This window comes from Microtus ochrogaster, chromosome 4 (assembly GCF_000317375.1).
Source record: "Microtus ochrogaster isolate Prairie Vole_2 chromosome 4, MicOch1.0, whole genome shotgun sequence".
NCBI lineage: Eukaryota > Metazoa > Chordata > Mammalia > Rodentia > Cricetidae > Microtus > Microtus ochrogaster.
In genome coordinates this window covers 39359359-39385913 of record NC_022011.1, presented here as the reverse complement: position 1 = coordinate 39385913, position 26555 = coordinate 39359359, and the positions used below count along the sequence as shown (strand labels likewise).

General features: G+C 43.7%; 1 protein-coding gene across 3 annotated transcripts in view; it reads left to right on the top strand.

Annotated features, from left to right (window-relative positions):
• Positions 1-26555, top strand: part of Golga1 (golgin A1) — a 55480-nt gene that overhangs the window by 21790 nt on the left and 7135 nt on the right. For 2 of the 3 annotated variants that reach the window (XM_013346028.2, XM_013346029.2), the window contains exons 8-16: positions 1172-1300; positions 1775-1944; positions 2370-2481; positions 10112-10237; positions 12716-12811; positions 15176-15271; positions 15977-16126; positions 17112-17207; positions 26188-26277. In XM_013346028.2, coding sequence (XP_013201482.1) covers positions 1172-1300; positions 1775-1944; positions 2370-2481; positions 10112-10237; positions 12716-12811; positions 15176-15271; positions 15977-16126; positions 17112-17207; positions 26188-26277 — 1065 coding nt within the window. The remainder of the gene's footprint in view (positions 1-1171; positions 1301-1774; positions 1945-2369; positions 2482-10111; positions 10238-12715; positions 12812-15175; positions 15272-15976; positions 16127-17111; positions 17208-26187; positions 26278-26555) is intronic. The other variant, XM_013346030.2, reaches the window with a different exon arrangement.

Sequence of the window (26555 nt, the reverse complement as noted above, 5' to 3'; positions counted from 1 at the left end):
ACAAGTTGTTCTCTGACCTACACATATATATACTCTGGCACACCCACGTCCACGTTCACACAAACTTACACACATAAATAATAAACATTAATAAAAACAAATCTCACATATTGTGCAAAAAAGAAAAGTTAAAAAAGAACTAAGCATATAGATTAGTAGTAGAGTGCCCGCCTAGCATGTGTATGTAAGGCTCTAGTTTCAATCCCAGGGAACCAGAAGGAAGTAGGAGGTGGGAGTACTGTTCTCCCCAGTATCCAGCTCACAATACTGGTTGTGATAGTACCTCCTGGAAGCATAACACTGAGTGATTAGATTGACTTCAACAGCCTGCCTCTTACTCTTCCATAGTGGACATTCTGGGTGTCCTTTATTAGCCCTTTCTGCTATATTCCCAACCCTCACCTCTTCTTCCTTTTACCTGAAGGCTGGTTGTTGCTGCATCACCTGGGCTTGGTGCCTTGACTTTGAGTGGCCACTTGAGAACACTAGAAGAATGATCGTGGAAAGAGGATCATTCACGTGTTTGTTCCTCAGCTTTGTCCACATGGGGTTCCTCGGATTTCCTTAATCCCATGGTCAGCTTCTTTTGGCCTGTTGGTTCAGATGGATACTCTGAGATGGTTTTTCTCATAACTGTTCCCTCTTGTTAGTGCTCTAACAGTTACTACTATAATACTCCTATAGGTGTCTGTACAGGTTTGAGTAATCGTCTTATGAAACCATTCTCAAGATCCCTAAATTGACCGTGCTATCTGTTGGTTTGTGGGCGCTGACTGATCCTGTAGTCACATTGGGAACGCTGCCTAACAGAACAGTCAGGAAGCCAGAATGTTTCTCAGAGCTTAGCACTGAGGAGCCAGAGATGACATGGTTGTGACAGGACTATTGTTTCATGGGCTTTAGAGGCATAGTTGTTGCTACATGAGTAAAGCCCCATCTCAAAATAATGTCTGGAGGCTGGACACATAGGGAAAGGCTCTTATAGCCAAATCTGTCGACCTGAGTTTGATCCCTGGAACCCACAAATTATCATTTGACCTCCACACATGTGTTATGGCTTGTATGCATATATCTACAGATACACAGTGTGAAAACAATTTAAAATGTTCTTATTTTATAATACAGATTTCTAATTCCTGGGTTGCTTAAGTTAGTGTCTTCTTGCAAACAGGATAAAAGATATCTGACAACTCAGCTGCAGGAAATGAAGAATCAGAGCCTGAGCCTTTTTCAAAAGAGAGATGAAATTGATGAGTTAGAGGGGTTCCAGCAGCAGGAGATGAGCAAAGTAAAACACATGGTAGGTGTTTCTGTTCCAGAGTTCAGGAATCGTACCGGGAAGCAATGAGTCCTTGTGCCTCACTCTCATGGCTGTAAGCACCCTCACAGTCTTTGATATTAACCACATTGCAGTGTTTTCTGACTTATTCAAAGTGGAAAAGTTGTATTTGAAATGTATCTTTCACACCTTCTATTTGTGTAAGAACTGCACATTAGCCCAGTGCTCAGCCCACAGAAAAGTCTTTCTCTGTGTTTGTAGGGGTGTGGGATGGTGAGGCAGGGGTGGCTCCATATGCTACAGCATGCATGCAGAGGTCAGAGGACAGCTTTCAGAGTCCATTCTCTCTGCGCAATGGGACCTAGGGATTGAATTGAGGTGACCAAGCTTGTACAGCAAGTTCCTATACCCACTGAACCATCTCAGTGGCCTGATCATTTATTCAAATTGTGTTTCTTAGCGGTGGCCTAATAGGACATTATGTCTTCTTATCAGCTTTTAAGAAAAGAAGAAAGCTTGGGGAAAATGGAGCAAGAGTTGGATGCACGAACCAGGGAACTTAATCGCACTCAGGAGGAATTGGTTACTTCCAATCAGATATCGTCTGACTTAAGCCAGCAGCTACAAGAATTGCAGAGACACTGCTCTACGCTGGAAGAACAGAGGTTCTCGCTTGGTCTGTGGGGCCTTTGGGAGAGGTGTTGGTGTACCATTGCTATAGCCACCCACATGTCCCCATTGCTCATCAGAGCTCTTTCTGATCTCAGTGCTGGCAAAGCCTTCTGGATTTGTCCTCAGGCCCTCCATGCCATCACAGCGTAGGCACAAGGCCATTCCAGTCCTGCCGAGCAGTACAGTCAGATTTGAGTTGTAAAGTTATTGAGTACTCAAAGACAGATCAGAATCCCTTGCTTAGACCTTGGTGGTCTTCCTGCTTCTGAAAGCCAAAGAGCTTTTTCACAGAGATAAAGTTAGTGTGCTGTAATAACACTTCCAGCCTGAAATATAAAGAGTTGTGTGCATTCTTTTGGCAAGTGTGCCATAGAGGGAATACCAATATTTGCTCATTGTCTGTTTTCTTTCAATGAAGAGATCATGTGATATCTTCAAAAGCATGTGCAGAACATAAGATTGTAGTCCTGGAACAAAAGGAACAAGAGCTCCAAGCATTCATTCAGCAGCTTTCTGTTGATTTGCAAAAGGTAAGCACAGCAGCATAAGTAATAATCTCCTGCTGGAGTGTGTGCTTCTTGAGTGGACCATAGATCCTACTTCCTGTTCTGGCAGGCTGCACTCATGTGGGACCACTACTCAGCAGGTTGCTTAGCAGAAAAGACAGTATTTCCAGGTGTGGTGGCACATACCTGTAGTCAAGGGACTTTGGAAACTAAGGCAGATTTACTGGGCCTAGACATTTGAGGCTGGCTTTGAAAACAATGTGCACTATCAATTTATTTATATATATATTAAAAACTGGAAGAAGTGAAGGAGGAACAGAAAATTGTATCCTAGCAGAAATTCTCAAAGGGTAATATTTATTTGTTTTGTTTTGATTGACAATCTAAATTGCTTAAAGTGATTTAGAACTTAGAATTCTCCAACCTCACCCTCCCAGATAGCTGAGATTAACAGTTTGTGTCACTGTCTCCATATAAAGTGTGTCATTTGTTCTGCCCATGTCTTATGGGCCTGAAAGTATAGTGCATCTATAGAACACTTGCTTAGCATGAGGCCCTGAGTTCAGTACTTACCGCCTTAAAGAAAAATAGTATTATGTATGTCTTAAAGTACCACATAATAGACCTTGAGTAGAAGAGTGTGACTGACATGGCCACGGTTGGATTAGGACTTCCATTGGTTTGTTTTTTTTTTTTTTTTCTAGTTTTGTTTCTCATTTAGCTAAAACACATTTTATTGCCCGGTAGGCAAAAAGTATAGGCCTGTGTTAAATTCTGAGAACACATAGATGAACATAACACCAAAGTGAAAGACTACGTGTGTGTGTGTGTGTGTGTGTGTGTGTGTGTGTGTGTGTGTGTGTGTGTGTGTTAGAAGTCAACCCACAGTAGTCAGTTCTCCTTCGTTCCCCACATAGGTCCTAAGAATCAAACTAGGTTGAACTGGAAAGATGGTTCAATGGTTAAGAGCACTGGCTGCTCTTCCAGAGGACCTAGGTTCAATTCCCAGCACCCACATGATAGCTTATAACTGTAACTCTAGTTCCAAGGGACCCAACACCCTCAGATGGTGAAACACCAGTGCACATAAAAATAAATATAATAGACTTTTTATTTATTTTCTTTAATATTTATTTATTTATTTATTTATTTATTTATTAAGTATACAGTATTCTGTCTGCTTGCATGCCTGCAGGTCCGAAGAGGGCACCAGAACTCATTACATATGGTTGTGAGCCACCGTGTGGTTGCTGGGAATTGAACTCAGGACCTTTGGAAGAGCAGGTGCTCTTAACCACTGAGCTATTTCTCCAGCCCTATAATAGACTTTTTAAAAGTATCAAACTAGGTCATAAGGTTTGGTGGCAGACCTTAACCTGCTGAGCTGTCTCATCAGCCCTGAAGGACTATTCTATCCAGTTCTTTTTTCCATACTATATATACTTTAAAGGGTTTTTTGTGTATTTTATGTATGTAAGTTTTTTGTCTGCATGTACATCTGCACACCAGAAGAGGGTATCAGTTCTCTCTATAGATAGTTGTGAGTCACCATGTGGTTGCTGGGAATTGAACTCAGGACCTCTGGAGGAGCAGCCATTGCTTTTAACTACTGAACCATCTCTAACTACATCTAATATATATATATATATATATATATATATATATATATATATATATATATGTTTTGGTTTTTTTCGAGACAGGGTTTCTCTGTGGTTTTGGAGCCTGTCCTGGAACTAGCTTTTGTAGACCAGGCTGGTCTCAAACTCACAGAGATCCGCCTGCCTCTGCCTCCTGAGTGCTGGGATTAAAGGCGTGCGCCACCACCGCCCAGCTCACATCTAATATATTTTGATCATATTCTTTTCCCACACCCAACTTCTCATAGATTTCCCCCCCACCCCTACCTACCTACCCAACTTCATGTTTTCTCTCTCTCTCTCTCTCTCTCTCTCTCTGTTTTTCTGTCGTTAATTTACAATCTTATCTAGTATAAGCATTCCAGAGTTTACTCCCTTTGGTTCTTGTAAACATTCTTCATGTCTGTTAAAGGGATGAATTAAGCTTCCTTATTTCTTATGTAACTGGTGCCTTACTATAAAGAAAAGTACAGCAAATCCAGATCCAAAGTACATGGTCCTCATAGCCAACAACTGCCTTTTGTCTTCTATGAAAAGTGGCAAATTCTTCCTGGGCCCTCCTCGTAGTGGCTGTGACTAGCCCTGGAGGAGATGACCCTCCAGATGCTCTGGCCCCACAAGGCTCTGCTGGAAACTAACTCATGAAGGTACACAGACAGAAGGAAGAATAGCCATATCTCTCAAGTCTCCTAGCCACCCTGCTATCCTTCTTTTTTTTTTTCTTAAAAGAAAAAGAGGGGGCTGGAGAGATGGCTCAGAGGTGTAGAGCATTGCCTGCTCTTCCAAAGGTCCTGAGTTCAATTCCCAGCAACCACATGGTGGCTCACAACCATCTGTAATGGGGTCTGGTGCCCTCTTCTGGCCTGCAGGCATACACACAGACAGAATATTGTATACATGGTTAGACACTGTTACAAAAAAGAGGCGGGAGGAGCAGTAAATTTGTAATACATAAATTAATGTGTGTGGTACAAGGTCCCTACCCTTCTTTAAATTAATATCTAGACATATACATTGTTTTCCCACAGAGGCTTTCAGTTTGTTTATAGAATTCAGACATCTTATGCTCACAAGGAAAAACTCAAGCCCCAAATAAGCACATAGATTTTTTTCTTTTTTTAAGTAGGTAATTTATTTATTATTATTTTTATTGAGCTATATTTTCTCTATGCTCCACTACATTCCTCCTCCTCCCTTTCTACCCTTTCCCTTGATCCCCACGCCCCCAATTTACTTGGGAGATCTTGTTGGTTTTTTTTTTCTCCTTCCAATGTAGATTAGATCCATGTATATCTCTCTTAGGGTCCCTTTTGAAGTCACGTAGATTTTTCAAGCACATAAGATATAGCGGGGAGACTACATTTCTAGCCAAGAGCCAAGGAAGTCTTCCCAGAGGAAGTAGCATGACAAGGATAAGTAAGACACCCAGAGGGTAGAAAGCAAAGGGTACAAAGTCCTCCTGAAGCCCTTTATTTCTGGTAGAACCATCCACTATCCACCTTTTCTGTTTTTAAGACAGGGTCTCACTATTGCCTTGCCTGGCTTAGAACTGGCCTGGAACTCCCAGGACAGATTCTAAAGCTACCAGAGAAACCCTGTCTTGACAAACACAAAAAAAAAAAACTGCCCTCAGAAGTTGTCCTTCCTTTGCCTTACAAGTGCTGGACTACAAGGCATGCACTCTCTCACCTGCTCATCAACTTTTTTATAATTGAGAGAAAAGGCCCAGGAATGTCAAGTCTGTAGTCTTAGAGGTTCCGTCCTTTGTGAAAATGCTGAGGCTTCCTATGTGCTTGGCTGTATTCTAGCTATTAGCAACACCGGCAACACCGTGGTAAACAGAACGCATACTGCCCCTGCCTATATGCCGGCTATTAGAAACACCGTGGTAAGCAGAATGCATACTGCCCCTGCCTGTATGGTGCCTGTAGTCTTGACAGTCAACAGATGTAACCAGTAGTAACATCCGTATATAATGAGTAACTTCAGTGAGTGCGCTGAAGGAAGACTGAGATGCTGTGGGAGCCTGGACGGGGCATCAGATCAGACCTCCACATTGAGATCATACTGTTTGCCTTCAGACATTGACACCCAGTGATGCCCTGATGGAATGGGACAGGATGGATGAAAGGAAAACCCTGAGACAAGTAAAGAAACTGGCACATTAAGGGCCTGGCAGAGAGCTGGGAAGGGGCCACAGAGAAGAGTGGATTCATTTGACTGTAGGACAGAGAATACTGAAAGGGCCTTCCCTTTCAAAAAAAAAAAAAAATGTGCAAAGTGCTGATGGCTTAAAATTTTAAATTATTTTTTATCATGTGTGCATTTGTGAATCTGTACCATTGCAAATATGTGGAGGTCAGATGACAGCCTTCAGGAGTCAGTTGTCTCCTTCCACCATGTGAGTCCTCGGGACTGAACTCAGCAGCAGGTGCCTTTACACACTAAGCCATCTCGCCAGCCCATGATGGTACCATTCTTAAGAGCCATAGCAAATGGAGGTTGGACAAACTTAACAAATAGTGAGGAGATTGACAAAACTGAATCCCTTGGTTCCTGGCTTGAGCATATGAGCTGCTGACACTGCCAGCCATTACTCAGAGGATACTACCAGATGTATAAAAATAAGGGTGAGGCAGAAAATGTCATGAACTGCTGACTCCCCATATATGTATTCTTGAGGTTGAGAAAACAGTATTTCTGTACAAAGCTTCTATGTGTCCTTCAGAAACAAGCACAAACTGGCCATGTTGGCACATACCCTTCATCCCAGCACTTGAGAGTCTGGGGCCAGCCTGTTCTACATGGTGAGACTTTGTCTCGAAATAATAATAATAATAATAATAACAATAATAATAATAATAATAACAACAATAATGCACAAGCCAGAGATTGTTTTGTTTTTTTAATTTTTATTTTGTGTATGAGTGTTCTGTATATGTACCTGCAGGCCAGAAGAAGGCATCAGATTATATTATAGATGGCTGTGAGCCACCATATGGTTGCTGGGAATTGAACTTGGAACCTCTGGAAGAGCAGCTAGTGCCCTTAAGCTCTGAGACATCTCTCCAGCCCCCTGCCATAGATTGTTTTAATTCTTGGTTTGTTTTATATTTTTACCCTATTTGATTCCTATACAGTATCTTCATTTGTTCTCATCCTTCTTAGTATTATATAAATGAAATCATGCTGTAAGTGTTCTAAATCTTGCTGTTTGTCTTGTTGAGACAGAGTCAAACTCAATATGTAAACCAGGCTGGCCTTCCATTCACAAAGATCCACTGTCTTTGCCTTCTGAGTGCTTCGATTAAGTTGTACACTACCACACCCACCCCACTTCTGTGTCCCCGGTCTAATGTAGCTCTTGTTTTAGATGAAGTTTAGATGTAACTAGAGAAGAGGTGAAGAAGGAGACTTAGGAAATGAGCAGGTTTGGCAGCAGGGATCATGTTTGGTAGTAGTGCCATTAGTTAGCCCCTGGTGTTGTGTTGAAGGCTATATTACACAACCAGACCAAAAGTACTGTAAGATGCAATCCATAAGAAGACTAACTGGAATTTTGGCAACTTGATTCTTTTTCTGACCCCATCTTGATGTTCTACTAATCAGCACTGTAACCTGTGTAAGATGGTTGGTCTTCAGTGGAAAGGGTCACCATGGTGTCCGTCAAGTTCAGAGAGCTGACAACAGAACGAGCACAGGCCTAGAGTCAGAAGACTAGTCTGAACCCTTACTGTGTCGCTGAGATCTGACACAATGAAGAGTGGTTATAAGGACTAGAAATAATGGGAAATGCTCGTACATGCTTGCATGCTGCTGCTTTGCAAGTATTTCTGTTGCCCGGGCTTTGTGGTACAATGGGAGATCTGTGGGATACATCATTATAGGCTTTCTTGTCTTAACACTCATCTCTCCTGTGTTATCTACTTTGTGAATATTTTATTTTATTGTGAATGTTTACCCCAGCATCCAGGGCACAGGTTTCAGGTGTGTTATCAGCCTTTCTGGTCCCTCTACCCAGTTTCCTGATCCAGATGAACTTTGTCTTAACTCTTGGCATGTGTTGTTTATTCTAGTAAAACAACCTTAAGGGAGAAAGAATTTATCTTAGCTTACAATTTCAGGTTGCAGTATATCTTATGGGTGTTCTGTTGCTGTGAGGAGACACCATGACCAAAAAACTCTTATATTAAGAACAAAAAAACCTTTAACTGAAGGCTTTTTTCAGAGTAGTCGTGCATTACCATCCTGGCGGGAGCATGTAAGCAGACCAGGAGCAGTAGTTGAGCATCACTATCCTGGCAGGAGCATGTAAGCAGACCAGGAGCAGTAGTTGAGCACCTCATTCTGGTCCATAGGTAAAGAGAGAGACTGGGTCTGGCATGGGCTTTTGAATCCTCAAAGCCTACTCAGTGACACACTTCCTTTGATAAAGTCACACCTCCTTATCCTTGTAATCCTTTCAAATAATTCTATTCCCCAATGACTAAGCATTCAAATGTATGAGCCTGTGGAGGACAGTCTTACTCAAAGCACTACATAGTCCGTTACTGAGGGGAAGTGAAAGTAGCAGGGACTGGAAGCAGCCAGTCCAGAATGGAGAGAAACAGTGTGTGCATGCGCACTTGTGCTCAGCTCCTCTCTACTTACATGGTCCAAGACTAAAAGCCAGGGGCTGGGCTGGGTTTTTCTGTATCAATTAATGCAATCAAAACAACATCCCACCAATATTCCTACAGACCAGCCTGATGCAGATGATCCTTCATTGAGACTCTATTCCAGTGTCAACTTGACAAACCATTATACTGCTCTCTACCACAGTTCTGTCTCCTCTACTGCCTCTATGACCTGAACTTCCTGTTTGGGAGGCCTAGTCAGAGCGTCTCAAATAGTCGATCCCTACTGCCTTTGTTTCCTCAAGCACTTTGTATGTCACTGTCTTATAGAGTAATTATGTTACTTTGTAGTTAGTTATATGAATATAGGTGTCTGTCTCTACTCTAAGGGACCAGGCTTCTTGCTTTTGCGGGTCAGAAGCTGTATATTCTCAGGAGGCAACAGATAATATTTAGGCCTGAAAGAACTTATTTAAATTGTGGGGTGTATGTCCATTCTTCAGAGTTCTCCCACTCAGTCTTGCTTTCGCTGGTAACAGTTGAGAATAGCAAATACTTCTCCAACACCCTATACTCAGCTGCATCTTCCTCAGGAGAGATTGACCCAGGTTGAATGTGTCTGTGGCTTGAGCTGGAGCAATGGAAGTGTAAGCAGGACATTCAAGGGAGCAGTGAGGGGTGTGCATAGCACCTCTCTGGGAGAGGAGAATGGCATCCTCAGTGGAAGGGACCACCATGAATCTAGGTGCCTCAGATCTGACATTGAGCACCATTTGGTGATTGGTGGTGATGAGAGAAACCAACTCCCATCTGTCACCATCATCACTCCATTCATTGATAGAACATCAAGTTGAAGTAGTTGTTCTCAGGGCAAGCTGTGAGATTCATGGTGGCCATTTGTTTCAGAACTTCTCTGATTGGCTTTAAAGCAGTTGTCTCATCTTTGTCCCTGCCGTACCCAGCCAGCTCTTGAGTTTCAAAGAACATCATTATGATTTTCTGATTGGGGATGTTTGTTCATTGTCATTACTAGGCCTTGAATCAAGGGCCTTAGGAATGTGATTCAAAGATTATTTCAGGGACGCCAGGAGCTTCTTCAATGGAATTAGCCTTGCTTTCTCTACCAGGAGAGTGGTGGGTTTTTTCTTCCCAGACTATCATGCTTCCTTCTTGATGCTCTGTGTCTGACCTGGTGCTTGCATCGCTTTGTGCTAGGTCTCTTCCTTTAATGTTGCTGATTCTCATCTGGCATCTCCGCCCCCATTTTTAGGAAAACTTTCTTGGTTGCATGTGTTTCTGTGATGTGATTGAGCACAGGATTCCAGAGAAGCATGATGATGACACAGGGCAGGGAAGAGAGGTAAAAGGGCTTAAAGAATGACTGTGCTTTCCCTACAGGTCACTGCTGAAACTCAAGAGAAAGAAAAAATCATCACACAATTGCAAGAGAAGGTTATATTCTTGGAAAAGAGACTAGAACAGAATTTGTCAGGAGAAGATCATGTACAAGAGCTCTTGAAAGAGGTACTGTCCACTCATGCTGACCAATATTAGAAAGGCATGGTGATGCTGGGTGTTGCATATGCTGTGAGTTTCTGATCTGGAGGGTTAGATGACAGCTCTCTACAACTTAGTATAGCTCTTCTGGGCCCCAAACTCCTGGGCATAATCTGTCCTCCAACCTAAATTCTTGAGTAGCTGAGACTATAACCACATACCATGGGGCCTGGTTTATGCATTTTTGGATTGAAATCAAATATAGCCTTTAGGAGACCAGGTATCAGGACACATCTGTAATCCCAGCACTTAGGAGGCAGAGGCAAGTGGATCTCTGAGTTCAAGGCCAGCCTTGGTCTACAAAGAGAGTTGAAGGACAGCCAGAGCTAAACACAGAGAAACCCTGTCTGGGGGTAAAGGGTAGCCTTTAGGGCTGGGCAATGTATCCCAATTATTATACTGCTTGCCTAGCATGTATAGAGCCTTGGATTCAGTCCCCAGCACTGCATAAACCAGGTGTGGATATACATGTCTGTAATTCTGTAATTTAGAAGGTATAAACAGAGACTGTGCTGTGTTTCCGAGCTTCCCAGACCCGAATAATCAATCACTCAGAAACTGTTAATTACAACACTATTTGACCAATGGCTTAGGTGTATTCCTAGCTAGCTCTTACATCTTAAATTAACCTGTTTCTATTAATCTGTGAATCGCCACAAGGCAGTGGCTTACTGGTAGGCTCTGGTGTCTTTCTCCTTTGACAACTACATGGCGTCTCCTTGACTCCACCTACTCTCTCTCTATACCTCTGTTCAGATTTCCCACCTAGCTTCATCCTGCCCTGCCATAGGTCAAAGTAGCTTCTTTATTAACCAGTGGTAATAAAACATATTCACAGCATACAGAGGGGAATCCCACATCAAGAAGGTAGTCGCAAAAGAATCAGGAAGGTTAGGGTCATGCTTGGCTACATGGTGAGTTTGATGGTAACCTAGGTTACATGAAACCTGGTCTCAAAACAAAACCAACCATGTGTTTTTCAAACAACCTGTGTGTTTCTCAAAGAAGGGGAGAGCTTTGTTTACACAGCTATGTGATGACTGAGGCCACCCAAGCTGTTTTGTCTTGCTGCACTGTTCCTTCCCCTCCCTCTCCCCAGTCCCCTGCCTCTACTGGCAAGGAAAATTATTATCAAACCCTTCAGCTTGCGCAGGAACTACCTTGCATCCTAGGTTTCCATTGGCTCGGGTAACTTAAACAGGCTGACCTCATGCCATGGTAGAGGTAAATTTCTCTCCTCTTTGTAGTCCAGTGATTTGCCTTGTGATGACAAAGTTGACAAAGTCTTGAGCTTTTTTAAGCTTACCCTAGAGTAGACTCCACTGTCAAGCTGAGCTTCTCCTGCTCTCCAGGCACTGCAGAACTCCAGAGCCCCGCACTAACTGAAGGTCCCCTTCACCTTCCTCACTCCTATGAAACCAATCTTCCCAAACTGTGGATTCTAATGGATAAGTTGGTTTCTAGAGGCCAGCATCTGTGTTTCTATGTTATCACTGTGACTTAAATCAAGTCAGTTAATCTCTTTGTGTTGTCTTCTCTATAAAATTGAATTTATATTGTGTCAGACTTGATGAAATCAGAGTAAAAATTGGAGCATAGTAGGTATTGTTATTGTTGTTGTTCCATAGTCAATTATTATTAAAGAGTGAATAGCAATTACTTGGGGGTTTGTTTAAAGTATATATCTCTAGTCCTTTTCCCAGAATATCTAGAGTAAGGTCTCACATTTAGCCAGCCTCCCTAGTAAAGCTTAATGCCAGGTTTTAAAAAAATCTGCTTGAGCCGGGCGGTGGTGGCGCACGCCTTTAGTCCCAGCACTCGGGAGGCAGAGGCAGGCGGATCTCTGTGAGTTCGAGACCAGCCTGGTCTACAAGAGCTAGTGCCAGGACAGGCTCCAAAACCACAGAGAAACCCTGTCTCGAAAAACCAAAAAAAAAACTAAGAATAAAAAAATCTGCTTGAAAATTTCTGCCTTCAAAATAAAATAAAATAAAACTTTGGCAACTCAGAAGAGTTCCTCATCACCCTACCCATTGCCCAACATCACAGTTGTTCTGTTGATCTGAGCTCGCCATCACTGTGACTTTTGAGGAGCTGTATTTCTCTAAATACATCAAGCTCTTTTTTTTTTTTTGAGGCAGAGTCTCACTGTGTGACCCTGGCTGGCCTCAAACTCAGAGATCTGCCTGCTTCTGCGTCCTGAGTGCTGAGATTTTATGAGTGCACCACCATAGCCGGCTTCTAGTGTATGCTTTTGTTGTTAGGCATTTGTCCCAGACTTGCAAACAAAGGACTGTGCCAAACTTATTTGTGTGTCCTCTGTGATATGTGAATTATATCTCACTTTGCGTTGACTCCATCTATTCATGTTTCCTGTGCCCAGCACAAATGGTACAACATCAATAAATACTCATTAAATATAGTAACAATTCTTTTCTCTTACAGAGAACAGTTGCGGAACAGAATCTAGAAGACACTAGGCAGCAACTCCTGGCTGCCAGGAGTAGCTACACCAAGGCCATTGACCTCTTGGAGACTCGGGTATGACCCCTCTCCAGTATTTGCTGTAATGTGTGTAACCTGGTTGGAAGGCGTTTTGGCTAAGAAGTTCTTGGTCAGGTCATCTGTATTCCAAGAACTATATTTGGTGGAGTTGAGGCTGCTGTGCTTAGTGAGTTCTCACCTATTGCTTCATCTTCCTATTGCCTCTGGAGTTTTCCCTTAGAATAGTCTATACATATCCTGTACCTGTTTTTCTTTGGTGTTTCAGTCTTTTCTTAATTAGGTTATAGGATTTTGTTTTACATTCTAGTTTCTAATCTTGTCAGTTTCAGTACTGAACCAGTCTTTGTATCTATCCCTTGATGAACAGAAATTCTGAAATTATCAGAGTCATCACTTCTATGTGATCTGAAGCTCTATTTAAAAAAATCCATTCATGGTTGGATGATGGTGGTGCACACCTTTAATCCCATCTCTCAGGAGGCAGAGGCAGGCGGATCTCTGTGAGTTTGAGGCCAGCCTGGTCTACAGAGCTAGTTCTAAGACAGCCAGGTCCACACAGAGAAACGCTGTTTCCGGGGGAAAATACATCCATGCATGTGTCTAAGTCACAGAGATATTCTATATTTTAATTACATAGTTTTGTCCACATACTAGAGCTCTTGTTCATATGCACACTGTTGTGTGGCATTCAGTAAGAATCCAGCTTTCCTTTTCTCCACCTTTCTTACATTATTTGCTAAATAGTCTGCCTTTCCTCACTGTCTCTGATGTAGCTTTAGTACAGACTGAGTTTTTCTGTACATGTTGGATTGTCTCTGCCTTTGCCAGTGTATTTCTTTAGTAGAATGGTTAGCAATATGTATCTCAGAATTCGTGGACTGCATGAGGTTGAAATTCATGTTGTGGTCAGCAATCCCACTGCCGGCAGTCACTCCCAAGGAAGTTACTGAAACCACGTCAGACAGTTTTGTGTGAAAATATTAATGACTGCTTTATTTTAGATTGAAGAATATGTCAAAGAGAGCATTAGAGAGGGCTCTGCAGATAAAGGCACCTGCCACATCAACCAGACAACCTGGATTGATCCCTGGAGCACACATAGAGAGGGAAGAGACAGTCAACTCCACACAGAGCTCTTCTTCAGCCTCTACAGCATGCTGTGGTGTGTGCATGCATACACCATCTAATATGTTCCACATAAAATAAGCAAAAATTTTAAAACCTAGAATAAATAAAAATGTATAACAACCCAAGTACCAGCCGGTAATCCTATAGATGTACGGTCAGTAAAACAGGAAGCACTCTTTGAGAAAAAAATAATCTCCAGTCTGCATGCATGTTATTAGTGGGAGGTAAAGCGTGGTGGGTGTATTTAAACTGTATGCAAACTATTAAAAATTCATAAAGACCTGAAGAAAAGACATTAAAGTGGTATTGCTTTATAATAGAAGACTTGGGGCTCTATGTAGGATTTTATGTTGTTATGGAATTGAAGCTTGTTCATTCAAGGAACTCACTCTACCACTGAAACAACATCTGTTATATCCCTGAGTTTGACTTCTTTTTCTTGTTTGAATTGTATTTTGTTTTCATTTTGTTTATTTTTAGACAGGTTCTCCCTATGTAGCCAGGCTGGCCTGGAAGTTGCTACAATCCTTCTGCCTCAGCCTTCCAAGTATCATGTTTCTTCCAGGCCCTTCTATGCCTTACCTGTTCTGTTTTTATTTTGTTTTGCTGGGTTTTTTTTTTTTAATGTTTTGTGGATGGGGTGGGATGAGTTTTTGTTTGTTAATTATTATTTTATGTGTATGAGTGTTTTGCCTACATGTATGTCTGTGCACCATATGCAGGCCTGGTGCCTTTAGAAGACAGAAGAGGTCATCATAGTCTCTAAAACTGGAGTTATGGGTGTCTGTGAGTTCCATTTGTGTACTGGGAAATGAACCCTTGATTTCTGGTAGATCAGCTGTGCCATCTCTCCAGCCCTTCTTGTTTGTTTTGTGACAGGGTCTCACTATGTAGCCCTGGCAGACCTAGAACTTCCTTGTTGGCCTCAAACTATGCCTGCTTCTGCTGGGATTAAAGACCTGTGCCTTCTTTATTTATGACACCTAACGCTGGCTTGCATGTGCTCTCTCGCTCGCTCTCTCTCTCTAGCTCTCTCTCTCTCTCACACACACACACACACACACACACACACAAACATAGTCTCCTGTAGCCTAGGCTAGCGTCAAACTCATTATGTGGTGAAGAATAGCTTTGAACTTCTGATCTCCTGTCTCCACCATGAGTCCTCTGATTACAGGTGTGTGCCACTACATCTTTGTTTCTGGCTTAATTTTAAACCATACATAAACCCTCCCAATTTCTTGTGAATAGAAAGAATGTGTTTTCCCTCAGGTGAAGGATCTAGAGCAAAGCCTACAGGCCACGGAGGAGCAGCTGAACCAGAGCAGGGATGTTGTGACTGCCCAGGAAGCCCAGATTCAGAAACTTGTAAGTGTTCACCGCGTGCCAGACTCCAGTGCTTTCTTTCCCTCAACACCAGATATATGCCCAAGTCTGCAATAGTATCTGGATTTGGCTTGAGTAAAGCAAGAGGTGGGAGGGTTATCTGGAGGGTCAGTGTTACCCAGAGCCAAGGGACTAACTTTTAGTTTCCACCCAACACCCGCTTTTGTTGACGATCCCGTCTTGTGGGTCCTTGAGAGTTCAAAGCCTAGTTTTCAGGCTGACCTGTGCCAAAAGAAAACAGGTCAAAACCGGAGAATGATCTGGGTGTGGTGACACATTCCTTGAGGGCTAATCTCTTTGAGTTCAAGGCCAGCCTGATCTACGTAAGCGGTGAGTTCCAGCCAGTCAAACCTTCTTTAAAAAAAAAAAAAAATAGGTTGAAGTATTTGGACAGTCATCAGACCCTGAGTGAGCTAATAAATTAGACATAGGGAAATAAAAGCAGCCACCATTGATTTCGAGGCCTATTTCTCAGGATACACCATGAAGGGTGTGCCAGTGGCATCAAGGCAAATGGCAGGCTTCAGTTTCCAGGGAAGGCCAGACCCAGAAGCAGTATGTACAACACGCAGTTGTTGAAGCCACACCAGGGTAGCAGAGGTCAAAGAGGGTCGTTTCTGTTAGACAGTCAGAATAAGGCCCTCTGAAATTTTTGTCTAGGCTAACTGTCCTCTGGTTTTCCTGCAGATAACTAAACACCAAGAGAACAGCCTCTCCCAACAACAGGTTCTTGCCCTGGAGCAGCATTGCAGGGAGCGCACCCATGCACTAGAGGCCCAGATTGAAGCTCTAGAACAAACAAGGGCAGCCGATCAGATAGCTTCAGAGCAGGGAATGGTGAGTCCGTGCAGGAGCGCTGGGCACTGCATTTGAGAAGAATAGTGCCTCTCTAGGCTGGAGAACCACTGGAGAGAGCAGTTCACTCCTTTCCTAGAAGGACTTACCTGTTTAGGAGGCTGGAAATGAAAGGACTGCTTTCTACAGAGATGCAGAGCCTATGGTTTTTCCACCGGGCATCTTCATGTATTCTGATGGTCCCCTCAGTTTTTCCCAGTTTTTCTGAACTCCATAGTCTTCCCTAATGGCGTCTCCTTTCTATGATCCTTTATGTGTCCCAGTCTTTCTTGAGAGGATCTCGAATGCTGGACATGTGCTCTACCACTGAAGCACTCCTGCCCCTGGAGAGGTCCAGTGTTTTCCTTCCTTGTCTCCACCTATCGTTTATCCTCACATTTACAGTGACCAAAAGAAAGGAAGGCCAGAGTTGTATATCAGCTGCCTCCCTCCGTGGTTCTCCACTGATTTTGCTAGACTAGCTGGTGTAGTACGAATTCTATTTGGTCTTAAATAATAAAATCCCAGGGTTTTTATTAAGGGGTTAAAAACTGAAAGATCAGAGAAGCAGAGCAGCCAGCCACTAGTTCTTACCTCTATGAAGTCCTCAGACTAAATGGTGTATCCTGTCTCTGCAAGTCCTCAGACTGAATCCTGAGCTCCTGTATCCTCCTGCCTTATATTCCTCTCTCCACTTCCCTAGTACTGGGATTAAAGGTGTGTGTCACCACTGCCCAGCTAAAACAAGCTTTCTTAACCACTGAGCAACCTCTTCTGCTCCTCTTCCCCCTCACTGCCCAGCAGTGCAATTGCAGGCATGGTTCCCACATGGGTGCATGGAATCTGAACTCGGATCTTTATACCTCCCTCATCACTTCATCAGCTGAGCTATCCCCTCAGCCTAGAAAGTCCATTTCAGAAGGACTATGCCTGGGAGGAAACACGGCAGGTAAGACCTTTTCTTATGTGTGCTCTGCTCAATTTCCAGCAACAGCTGCAGCAGGAGAATGTGGCCCTTAAAGAAAGCAGAAATGAATGTGAACGTTCTTTACGGCACCACCAGTCTGAACTAAAGAAACTAAAGGTATTTATCGAATAGAATCAGTTCTACAGAAGTTCTCTCTGTCACATGTTTGTAGTGGACAGTGCAGAGGAAATGGCAGCTGTCCGCTGAAGTCTCCACAGTGGCCGAGGAGGAGGAAGGCTGCGCTGCTTTTGCATGACTGCTGCTGAGGCTTGGAGGGCAGTCAGTCCATGTACCTTAAGTTAGAGGTTGAGTTAGTCTCCTCTAGCTGCTCACTCCATCCCAAAGCCCAGTTCTGCCTCTGTGTCTTGTCAGCAGCCGGCTGGAAGCTGTGCTGTCCGAGCACTCCTGACTTGTGTTTTCAGAAGGACACATACGGAAGTCCTTATGGAAGATGTTTGTGTATGTTAGGTACCTCGGACAGAAGTGAACAATATCTTTTCCCATCTGTGAAGTTGGTGCTTTAATCAGACTTACTCCTGTTGTTCACTAGACAAAGCCGCATGCCCACATTCATTGGTCCCCTAGGCTCCCTGGGCCTTTATAATACCTATGGGAGGTGAGTTATGGCAATATTATTCCAGTTTGGAGCTGGTGTCGGGCCTTTGCAGACCTTCTCTCTATCCACACCTATGGCTTGGGGCCTGCCCAGGGAGTTGCTTAGGCACTATTGTAGTGGTGCTGCGTCATGAAAAGAATGTGTCTTTCAACCAGATTTTCTCTTTGCTTCCTAAACTGAGACTCAAATCCAAGGCCTTGTGCATACTAGATAGCCACTGTAATACTAAATTATAAATCCATCACTTTCTGTATTTTTACTTTGAGACAAGGCCTTACTAAGTTGACGTAGGCTGACTTTGAATTTCTTGGTAGCCCAGAGAAGGGTCCTGAACTTGCAATCCCCCTGATTCAGCTCCCCAGGTAGCTGTGATTACAGGCCTGTACCATAAAGCCTGGATTGAAGTGAGTTGTTTTGTGTTTCTGGTTTTTTGTTTTTATTCCATCAGCAGGTATCAGAGCCCATAATTGCCAGGCATCATAAGAGGTGCTGGGATGTGTCAGGAATAAGACAGATAGTCTCTCCTCCACAGAGCGTATAACTAGAAATAGTGAACTAGCTACAGACAGAGGCCAATGCTGTGAGGAGAACAAAGCCAAAATCGTGGGCAGGACAGAAGAAGAAAGGAAGGCTTCTAAGACATTTCAACAAAGCTATGAATAGTGAGGCCGGCAGTTAGGCATTCGAAGGACTCTGAGGTAAAAGAAAGCCCATTCTGTTCAAAGAACAGTAGGAAGGCCAGTGTGGCCAGAGCTGAGTGGCAGGGAGAACAAGGCTGCCAGTACAGACTGGAGCAAGAATTAGGAAGTATAATGAAAGCCATTACAGGGATTGAGCAGAAAGGCATGGAAGAGGTTTTGTTTTGAAGGTATTTCTCTAACTATGCGTAGTAACTTTTAGTAACACAGGCAGGAAAGGATAGCTGTGTTAATTAAGTATATGAAAGACACATTCAGATTCTGGATAAATGCTAGCCATGGAACATTTAGGACTTGCCACGGAGTGCAAGGAGGAAAAGAGAGGAATAAGTGTTGGAATGACTCCTTGATTTGGTTTATGGAACTCAGTTGCATGGCTTCCGCACTTTGGCATTTGAGCCAAGATTCCTTTGTGGGCACCTTGGAGCAGATGTACATTGTTGGGACTCTAGGAGTATTATGGTCTCTGACCACTAGATGTCAGTAGTCAGCCCACTGATGACAACCAGAAAAGTCTTTGGGGACCAAAATTTCGCCCTACCCAGAGGGTTGGCCACTGGGATAACTGGGCACATAGAGATATCATTCACAGGTGTTGAGGACAAATTTGGTAATTTTTTAACTGACAAGTCTGGAAGTCAGAGCATAGGTTTAGGGTAGATATAAATTTAAAAAAACAGAATAGCAGCTGGGCAGTGGTAGCTCACACCTTTAATCCCAACCCTTAGGAGGCAGAGGCAGGCAGACTTAAGTTTAAGGCCAGCCTGGTCTACAGAGGAATTCCAGGACAGCCAGGAATACAGAGAGAAAGGGGGGAGGCAACATATAAAGGAAGAAAGGTAGGAGGTGAGGAGGGGGGATACTTCTGGGCCAAAAATGGTGGTGGTACACTCTTTTGGGAGGCAGGCACAGGCAGATCTCTTTAAGTTGGAGGCTAACCTTGGTATACATAGTGAATTTGAGGCCAGATAGTACTACATAGTGAGACTGTCTCAGAAACGGGGGAAGGGGAAAGGCAAAGTACTGGGCACCTGTAATTTCAGCACAGAGGAGGCAGGCAGTTAGATTAAATGGAGGATCTGGAACTAGATGGAGAGTTCTCCCTAGTTAATTTGGATGAGCCCTAAATGGTCAAGAGTCTTCACAATTCCTACAAGACAGAAGGCATGATGTGACAGCAAAAACACGTCGAGGTGTTTTTATTTTGGTTGAGACAGTCTCACATAGCCAAGCCTTGCCTCAAAAATCCCTGGCCAAGGCTGTTTTTGAACTGATGATCCTCTTGCTGCCCTCTCCCAAGTGCTAGTCTTACAGGTATGTGCCACCATGTGCAAATTCAAATAAAGAACTATAGATGTGGCTGCACGGCTGCCGTTGAAGATGGAGGAATGGGGCTGGGCCTGAGGGTTGCAGTTCTGGAAGCTTGGAGATGCAGAAAAAGGACTTTCCCTGAGGGAGCACAGCCTACTCATATCTATACAGAGGGCGAGCGTTGGGGGAGACTGCTTATTGTTTCCTGGCCGTCCAGACTCCAGAAATAATCACACAGAAACTATATTATTTAAAACACTGCCGGTCCATTAGCTCTAGCTTCTTATTTGCTAACTCTTTTATCTTAATTTAACCCATCTCCATTGATCTATTAATGTATTGCCACGTGACTGGCTTACCGGGTAAAGTTCCGTCTGACTCTGGCAGGGTGACATGGCTTCTCTCTCACTCCTCCTTCTTAGCATTCAGTTTAGTTTTCCATGCCCATCTCTGTTCCCTGCACAGGCCCAAGACAGTTCCTTTATTAATCAATGGTAATCACAGCATACAGAGGGAAATCCCACATCAGGTGAGGGAGTCAGCTCAGTTGGCAGTGTTTGCTCATCATTCACAAAGGCCTGCAGACCTAGTATCATGGTCAACCATGTTAACAAGTTCAAGGTAGTGTGTTAAGGCAGCTGTAGCAAATTAATACGCAGGCACCAGAAGCTCTGCTGTTTAGGGTGTCATTTGAATGAGAGAGTATTCTAACGTGACATCCTCAGCTGATTAGAGGTATGTGGTGAAGCAGATGGATTCCTGTATCTCAAACTAATGAAGTTTCCAAAGACACAATGTCAGGTGCAAGTACCTGACTCATGAGGTACCAGGGTTTTCTCTAAACCAAGTTTTGCATACGTTTTGTATCCATGGGAAACTCTCAGACAAGATTCACATAGGGCAACAAAAGGGTATCTGTAACACAAAGGATGGATTAGGGACTGAGTAAAAACTCCAGAGCTACACCAGGTATAACCCAGCGGGGTTTCATGGCCACCAAAGGGTTACTTGCTAACCCTCTGGCACCAGGCCAGTATTAATTTCTGCCACAAGTTTGAGGCCATCCTGGTCTACAAAGTGGGTCCAGGACAAGCAGGTCTGTTATACAAAGAAACCCTGTCTTTAAAAAAAAGAAAGAAAAGAAAAGAAAAAAAGAAAAGAAAAGAAGGGGGCAGTAGTGGTGCACACCTTTAATCCCAGCACTCAGGAGGCAAAGGCAGGTGGATCTCTGTGAGTTCGAGGCCAGCCTGGTCTACAAAAGCTAGTTCCAAAGCTACACAGAAAAATAATATCTTCAAAAACAAAACAAAACAAAAAAAAGAATTACATTTATACTGTCCATTTGTAATTGGCATATTTGGAGAAAATAAATGCTTCATTATTTATTCTATCTGAGTCCAAAGCTCTGTGCCTCGTTTACCTTCTATTATAGCCAAGGAAGACTATAACTATCGCTCTCTAGTCTTCAGCTCCATCAAAGACCCCAGAGATATAATACTACCTTAGTAAACAGGAAGCGTAGTGTAAGCAGCTTTCAAACGAAAAGAGATGACAGAAACAGCTGGCTGCCTGGACAGTCACCCAAGGTTCCTCTGCAATGTTGGGGCATCCGTCTTCAGCCTACAGGCCTAGAATATCTGACAGTCTTTTCTGTGATGCATTAACTTTGCCAAAGTTGCCTTCTTTTGTGTCCTGCTTGTCTAGTTTGGACAGTATACTCTCAGTGGTTAGGGGAAGGGCAGTTTCTTCCCAAATGGCTAGCTTTTGCCACAAAGAAAACAAACTCCATATGGAGATTCTTTGATTCCCATTATCCTTTTTCGAAGTAGATTGGTGCTATCAAGAGCAGATGTGTCTCACTGTCAAGAAAACACTCATGTTATGAAAACATTTTAAACGCCACAACCTGTGGTCTTTGAAGTGTTTGAAGATCACTTGTCTATCTAAAATATATCTCTGTGTGACCCTGAGAACATACCTAACATGATTATAAGTTTCATAGTTTTAGATGACTATTAATTAGCCTTTATTATTCTAAATAGCTTTCAAAAACTTTACATGACCTTTTTAAATGAACTGCATAGGTACAGTACCTTAAAAAAAAAAAACAGAAACAGGACTGGAGAGATGGCTCAGAGGTTAAGAGCATTGATTGCTCTTCCAGAAGTCCTGAGTTCAATTCCCAGCAACCACATTATGGCTCACAACCATCTGTAATGAGATCCAATGCCTTCTTCTAACATTGTGCACATAATAAATAAACATATAAATAAATAAATGTCTTTTAAAAAAAGAATAGAAACATATACAGTACAACAAAAATAACCTTAAATTTGTATCAATATACAAAAATCCATACCAGTGTAAAATATTTAGGACAAATGGTTATTTAAAAATAGACTCAACAGCCGGGCGGTGGTGGCGCACACCTTTAATCCCAGCACTCGGGAGGCAGAGGCAGGCGGATCTCTGTGAGTTTGAGGCCAGCCTGGTCTACAAGAGCTAGTTCCAGGACAGGCTCCAAAGCTACAGAGAAACCCTGTCTTGAAAAACTTAAAAAAAAAAAAAAAAGACTCAACAATCCACCCTTTTTTCTCATCATTTTTATACTGTATCCCTTTTCCTTCAGGAAGAGATCTTTGAATCTAACTCCTTTGTTTAGCTTTTTTCCTGACCATGACCAATAACAACTTGTAACTATAACCCATCAGATAACCAAAAGCCACCCACCCACCTCTTGGGAATGTTCTCTAGACTGCTTCCTGTTGCTTGAGTGCACTGGCGTCTTTAAGAGACCCTGGGAAAATTGGGATAATGGTCAAGTCCTGAGAGAGTTTGCAGTGTTGTTGTCTAGTCTCTGTGCAGTGGGAAAATGCAAGACTTATCTGAAGTCCTGGCTCTCAGAGTATGTCTGTGAGCCTGGACTATCTCAGCCAGCAGCCTTGAAGCTGTTCTGGATGCAGAACTCTGAGGAAACTGCAACAGAGGAACTCTGAGATGCTGGATCACCTGGGCCACCTGTTTTCACTGGTATCTGGTCCCCTTGTTCCTCTTCTTTAATTTTTATCTCATGTGTGTTGGTATTTTGCCTGCTTGCCTGTTTACCTGAGTGAGATTGTCATATTCCCTGAAACTGAAGTCACAGATACTGTGAGGGACTTCAACTGCTGAGCCATCTCTCAAGTCTTCTTATGTTTTTAAAGGACTGTAATTTGGGATATACATATGTTTAGGGTTTTTGTTATTGTATTGTTTTAAAGACAGGCTCACTCTACATTTGCATCTATTCTGGAACTCGCAGAGATCTGCTGCTTCTGCCTCCCAAGTGCTGTGATTAAAGGTGTTTATCACCACACCCAACTTATTTTTATTTTTTTATACTAGCTGTTCCCTGAACATCTTCCCCTCCCCAGAAACCAGACTCAACCCCAGGTGTGCAGCTGCCACATGTGGGAAGCCAGCAGCTCCTGGGAGACAGGAAACCACGCTCTAGACAGGCTGGAGGGTCAGCTTGGAATTCAATAGTTCTGAGGCACCTGGCCATGTATGTCAGTGCAATCCCTCGTTATAAATTTGTTGTGCATGCATGCGTGAATGCAAGTGTGTGAGCTTGTGCATGTCTGTGTATGCCATGTGTGTCTGTGTGGATAGTATTGCTGCAGTTGGAATTTAGTTGTCTTGTCCTGGGCCTGAAACCTAGAGTCTGCCTTGTGCTAGGTTAATGCTTTACTATAAAGCAGCCCCCAGCCTTGTTTGTTTGTTTGCCTTTTGGAGATAGAATATCTCCATGTAGCTCAGGCTGGCCTGGAACTTGTTCTGTATCAGCCTCCCAGGCACTAGGATTACAGGTCTGTGCTACCACACCTGGCCCAGTTCTCATTTTAAAATGGAAGTGGTAATTTCTGACCCCAAGAAGACTATTTACAAGATCAGACATGGCCGCAGATGAAGAGTGCCAAGGGACAGTTTCCCAGCGTGGGTTTCTGTTGCGGGAGGTCCTTCCGCTCCTCCAGCCTATAGCCGCTGAGATACCAGCCCATTGGGGCGTGGTCTCTCTCCCTTTAAAAAAGCGGCCACTTCCTTCTCCTCTCTCTTCACTCCCTGCTCAGCCGGTGACTAGGCTCCCTTCCTGGTTGCGCAGAGGGCTGACGGTGATCTGTAAGTTTTTTCCCCTTTAAATAAATACCACCCTGTTATCATAATTCCAAACTGCTGTGGCATTGTTTGTGACTTACGCCTTCAGGTTTCCTTTGTGACCTGGCCTGCCTTCCTGTCTTCTCAAATATGTGGAAGCCATCTGCCTTTGTAGACAGCAGCAGTCACAAGCATCTCTCCAAAATTTCCTAAAAAAGTATTCCTGAGTAGGCATAGAACTCTTTTTGGTTGTCCAAGACAGGGTTTCTCTGTGTGACGGTCCTGGCTGTCCTGGAACTCGCTGTGTAGACAAGCCGGCCTCGACCTCCCTGAAATCCACCTGCCAGGCGAAGCATTCTTACCAAGTCAGAATCTCAAGCTCCTTCCCCTATACCAACAGAGCCCCATCCTAAACCTGCATTTGATAGTAGTAGATGGTCAGAGGACCCTGGCAAGGAGTCTTGTACAGTGTACTTTAGGGTCTCATCTTTAGCCTCTCAAGTCCAGGTACTAGCTGTCCTGGTCTGCTAGAGCTAGACTCACTGTGAAGATAATTGTGATGGCTTGAGTAAGGGTCAACATGCCATGCATGGCTCTGCAGCTGACTCGGGTAAAGTTGGTAGGAAGAGTCAGGATCCCACAAACCCAGAGAAACTGATGGTCTGCTTTCTATCTGCAGTAGACAGCTTCCTGTACTGAGAGACAGACAGACATCAGTTCTGATCTTGGAACTTTTCAAGCATCGAAGTATAAAGAAGAGCCCTTATGCACTATAGACTATGGTTGTCCATCTCTGTGACAAAGCCACCTGCTAGCTGAATTTGGTCAAGGGGAAGAAGTGTCGTTATAGGTCAGGCTTGAATCATATGCCTCAAATTAGGGCATCATTATTAACAGTCCAGTCCTTGCCATGTAGAGCTGCAAGGTGGGAATGGGGAGCAGAAATAACGTACTTGCACAAAAAAAGCAGGGAGTTCTGGGTAGTCAGAAACAGCAGGCGTTGCTTCGTGTTCTCCCCAGTGTATTCCTGACCATGGTCAAAACCTGAGAGGTTGTATTTTACACTGTGACTCTTGGCAAGCATGAACACACTGTCAGCGGAGAACAGTGGTGACCAGCGGTCAGTGCTGCAGAAGCCCTGCCAGTCAGCTAGGGAACTGAGGTTTCTACTTACAGTGAAGATGTTTCAGGTAGAAGAGGCTGGCATCCAGAATCCCTGGACTTGGGTTCAGCTGGCTCTGGCTCTCAATCTGGTCCTGCTACCTGCTTGTTCTAGCACCTGAGGCAAACCACCAAACCTCTTGGAGCCTGTTTTCACTCTTAGAAAATGGGCCCATGGTCTGGTGATGTGGCTAAGCTGATAAAGGCCTTGCTACCAAGCCTTCTGACCTCCAGAGGCAAATATTAATAATAAGTGTAACTTTAAGCCGTGGTGGCGCACACCTTTAATCCCAGCACTCGGGAGGCAGAGGCAGGCGGATCTCTGGGACTTCAAGGCCAGCCTGGTCTACAGAGCTAGTTCCAGGACAGGCTCCAAAACCACAGAGAAACCCTGTCTCAAAAAACCAAAAAAAAAATAATAATAATAATAAGTGTAACTTTAAAAAGTTTCGTAGGGTTATCAGAACTAGATAAGTAGCTGAGCAGTTAAGAGAACGTCCTGCGTTTCCAGAGGATCTGAGTTCAGTTCCTACCACCCAAGTCAGCCAGTTCATAACTGCTTGATCTGTAGCTGCAGGGTATCCATGGCCCTCTTCTGCCTCTGCAGGTACCCATACACACATGATACCCACTCACACTTGTACACATGGAAGTAATAAAAATAAGTGTTTTATAAGGGCTTTTATGGCAGACTCAGTGAAAGTGGGATCTCCTCACTGGCTACTTCATTACATTTCCTGTGACCAGGTTGTGCCTATGAACTGTCTTGTTTTGTGTGGATTTCATCAGCCAGTTGTGGTTACTGATGGTGAGCTCCCAGTACCGCTGGCCCTCATGGATGTGCGCATTTGCCAGTCATCAGAGGGAAGCATACAGGGAAGCAGGGAGAATGTTGGCCTTGGGTGAAGGACATACATAAGAAAATGCAGACTGGGGGCTGGAGAGATAGCTCAGCGGTTAAGAGCACTGACTGTTCTTCCAGAGGTCCTGAGTTCAATTCCCAGCAACCACATGGTGGCTCACGACCATCTGTAATGAGATCTGGCGCCCTCGTCTGGCGTGTGGGCATACATGGAGGCAGAATGTTGTATACATAATAAATAAATAAATCTAAAAAAAAAAAAGAAAATGTAGACTGTTTTGGGACTCAGTCACCTACCTGTTTTCTGAATTCTAGGATGAATGGAGCCAAAGAGAAATTGTGAGTGTGGCTATGGCTCAAGCCCTGGAGGAGGTGCGGAAACAGAGGGAAGAGTTCCAGCAGCAGGTAGGCTCCTAGCTGGCTCCTAAGGTGTGGGCCAAAACCATGTTCCCCTGCAGTCTTAGGAAGACATGTCAAGGGTCTCAGGGAACACAGTCAGTTGGGAGATGCCATACATATGACCTGTAGGTACTAGGAGAAACCTTACTTCAGGTGATGCCCCTTACTAACTAGCCAGAAGTGTAGGGAAGGGGCTGGAGAGATGGCTCAGAGGTTAAGAGCATTGCCTGCTCTTCCAAAGGTCCTGAGTTCAATTCCCAGCAACCACATGGTGGCTTACAACC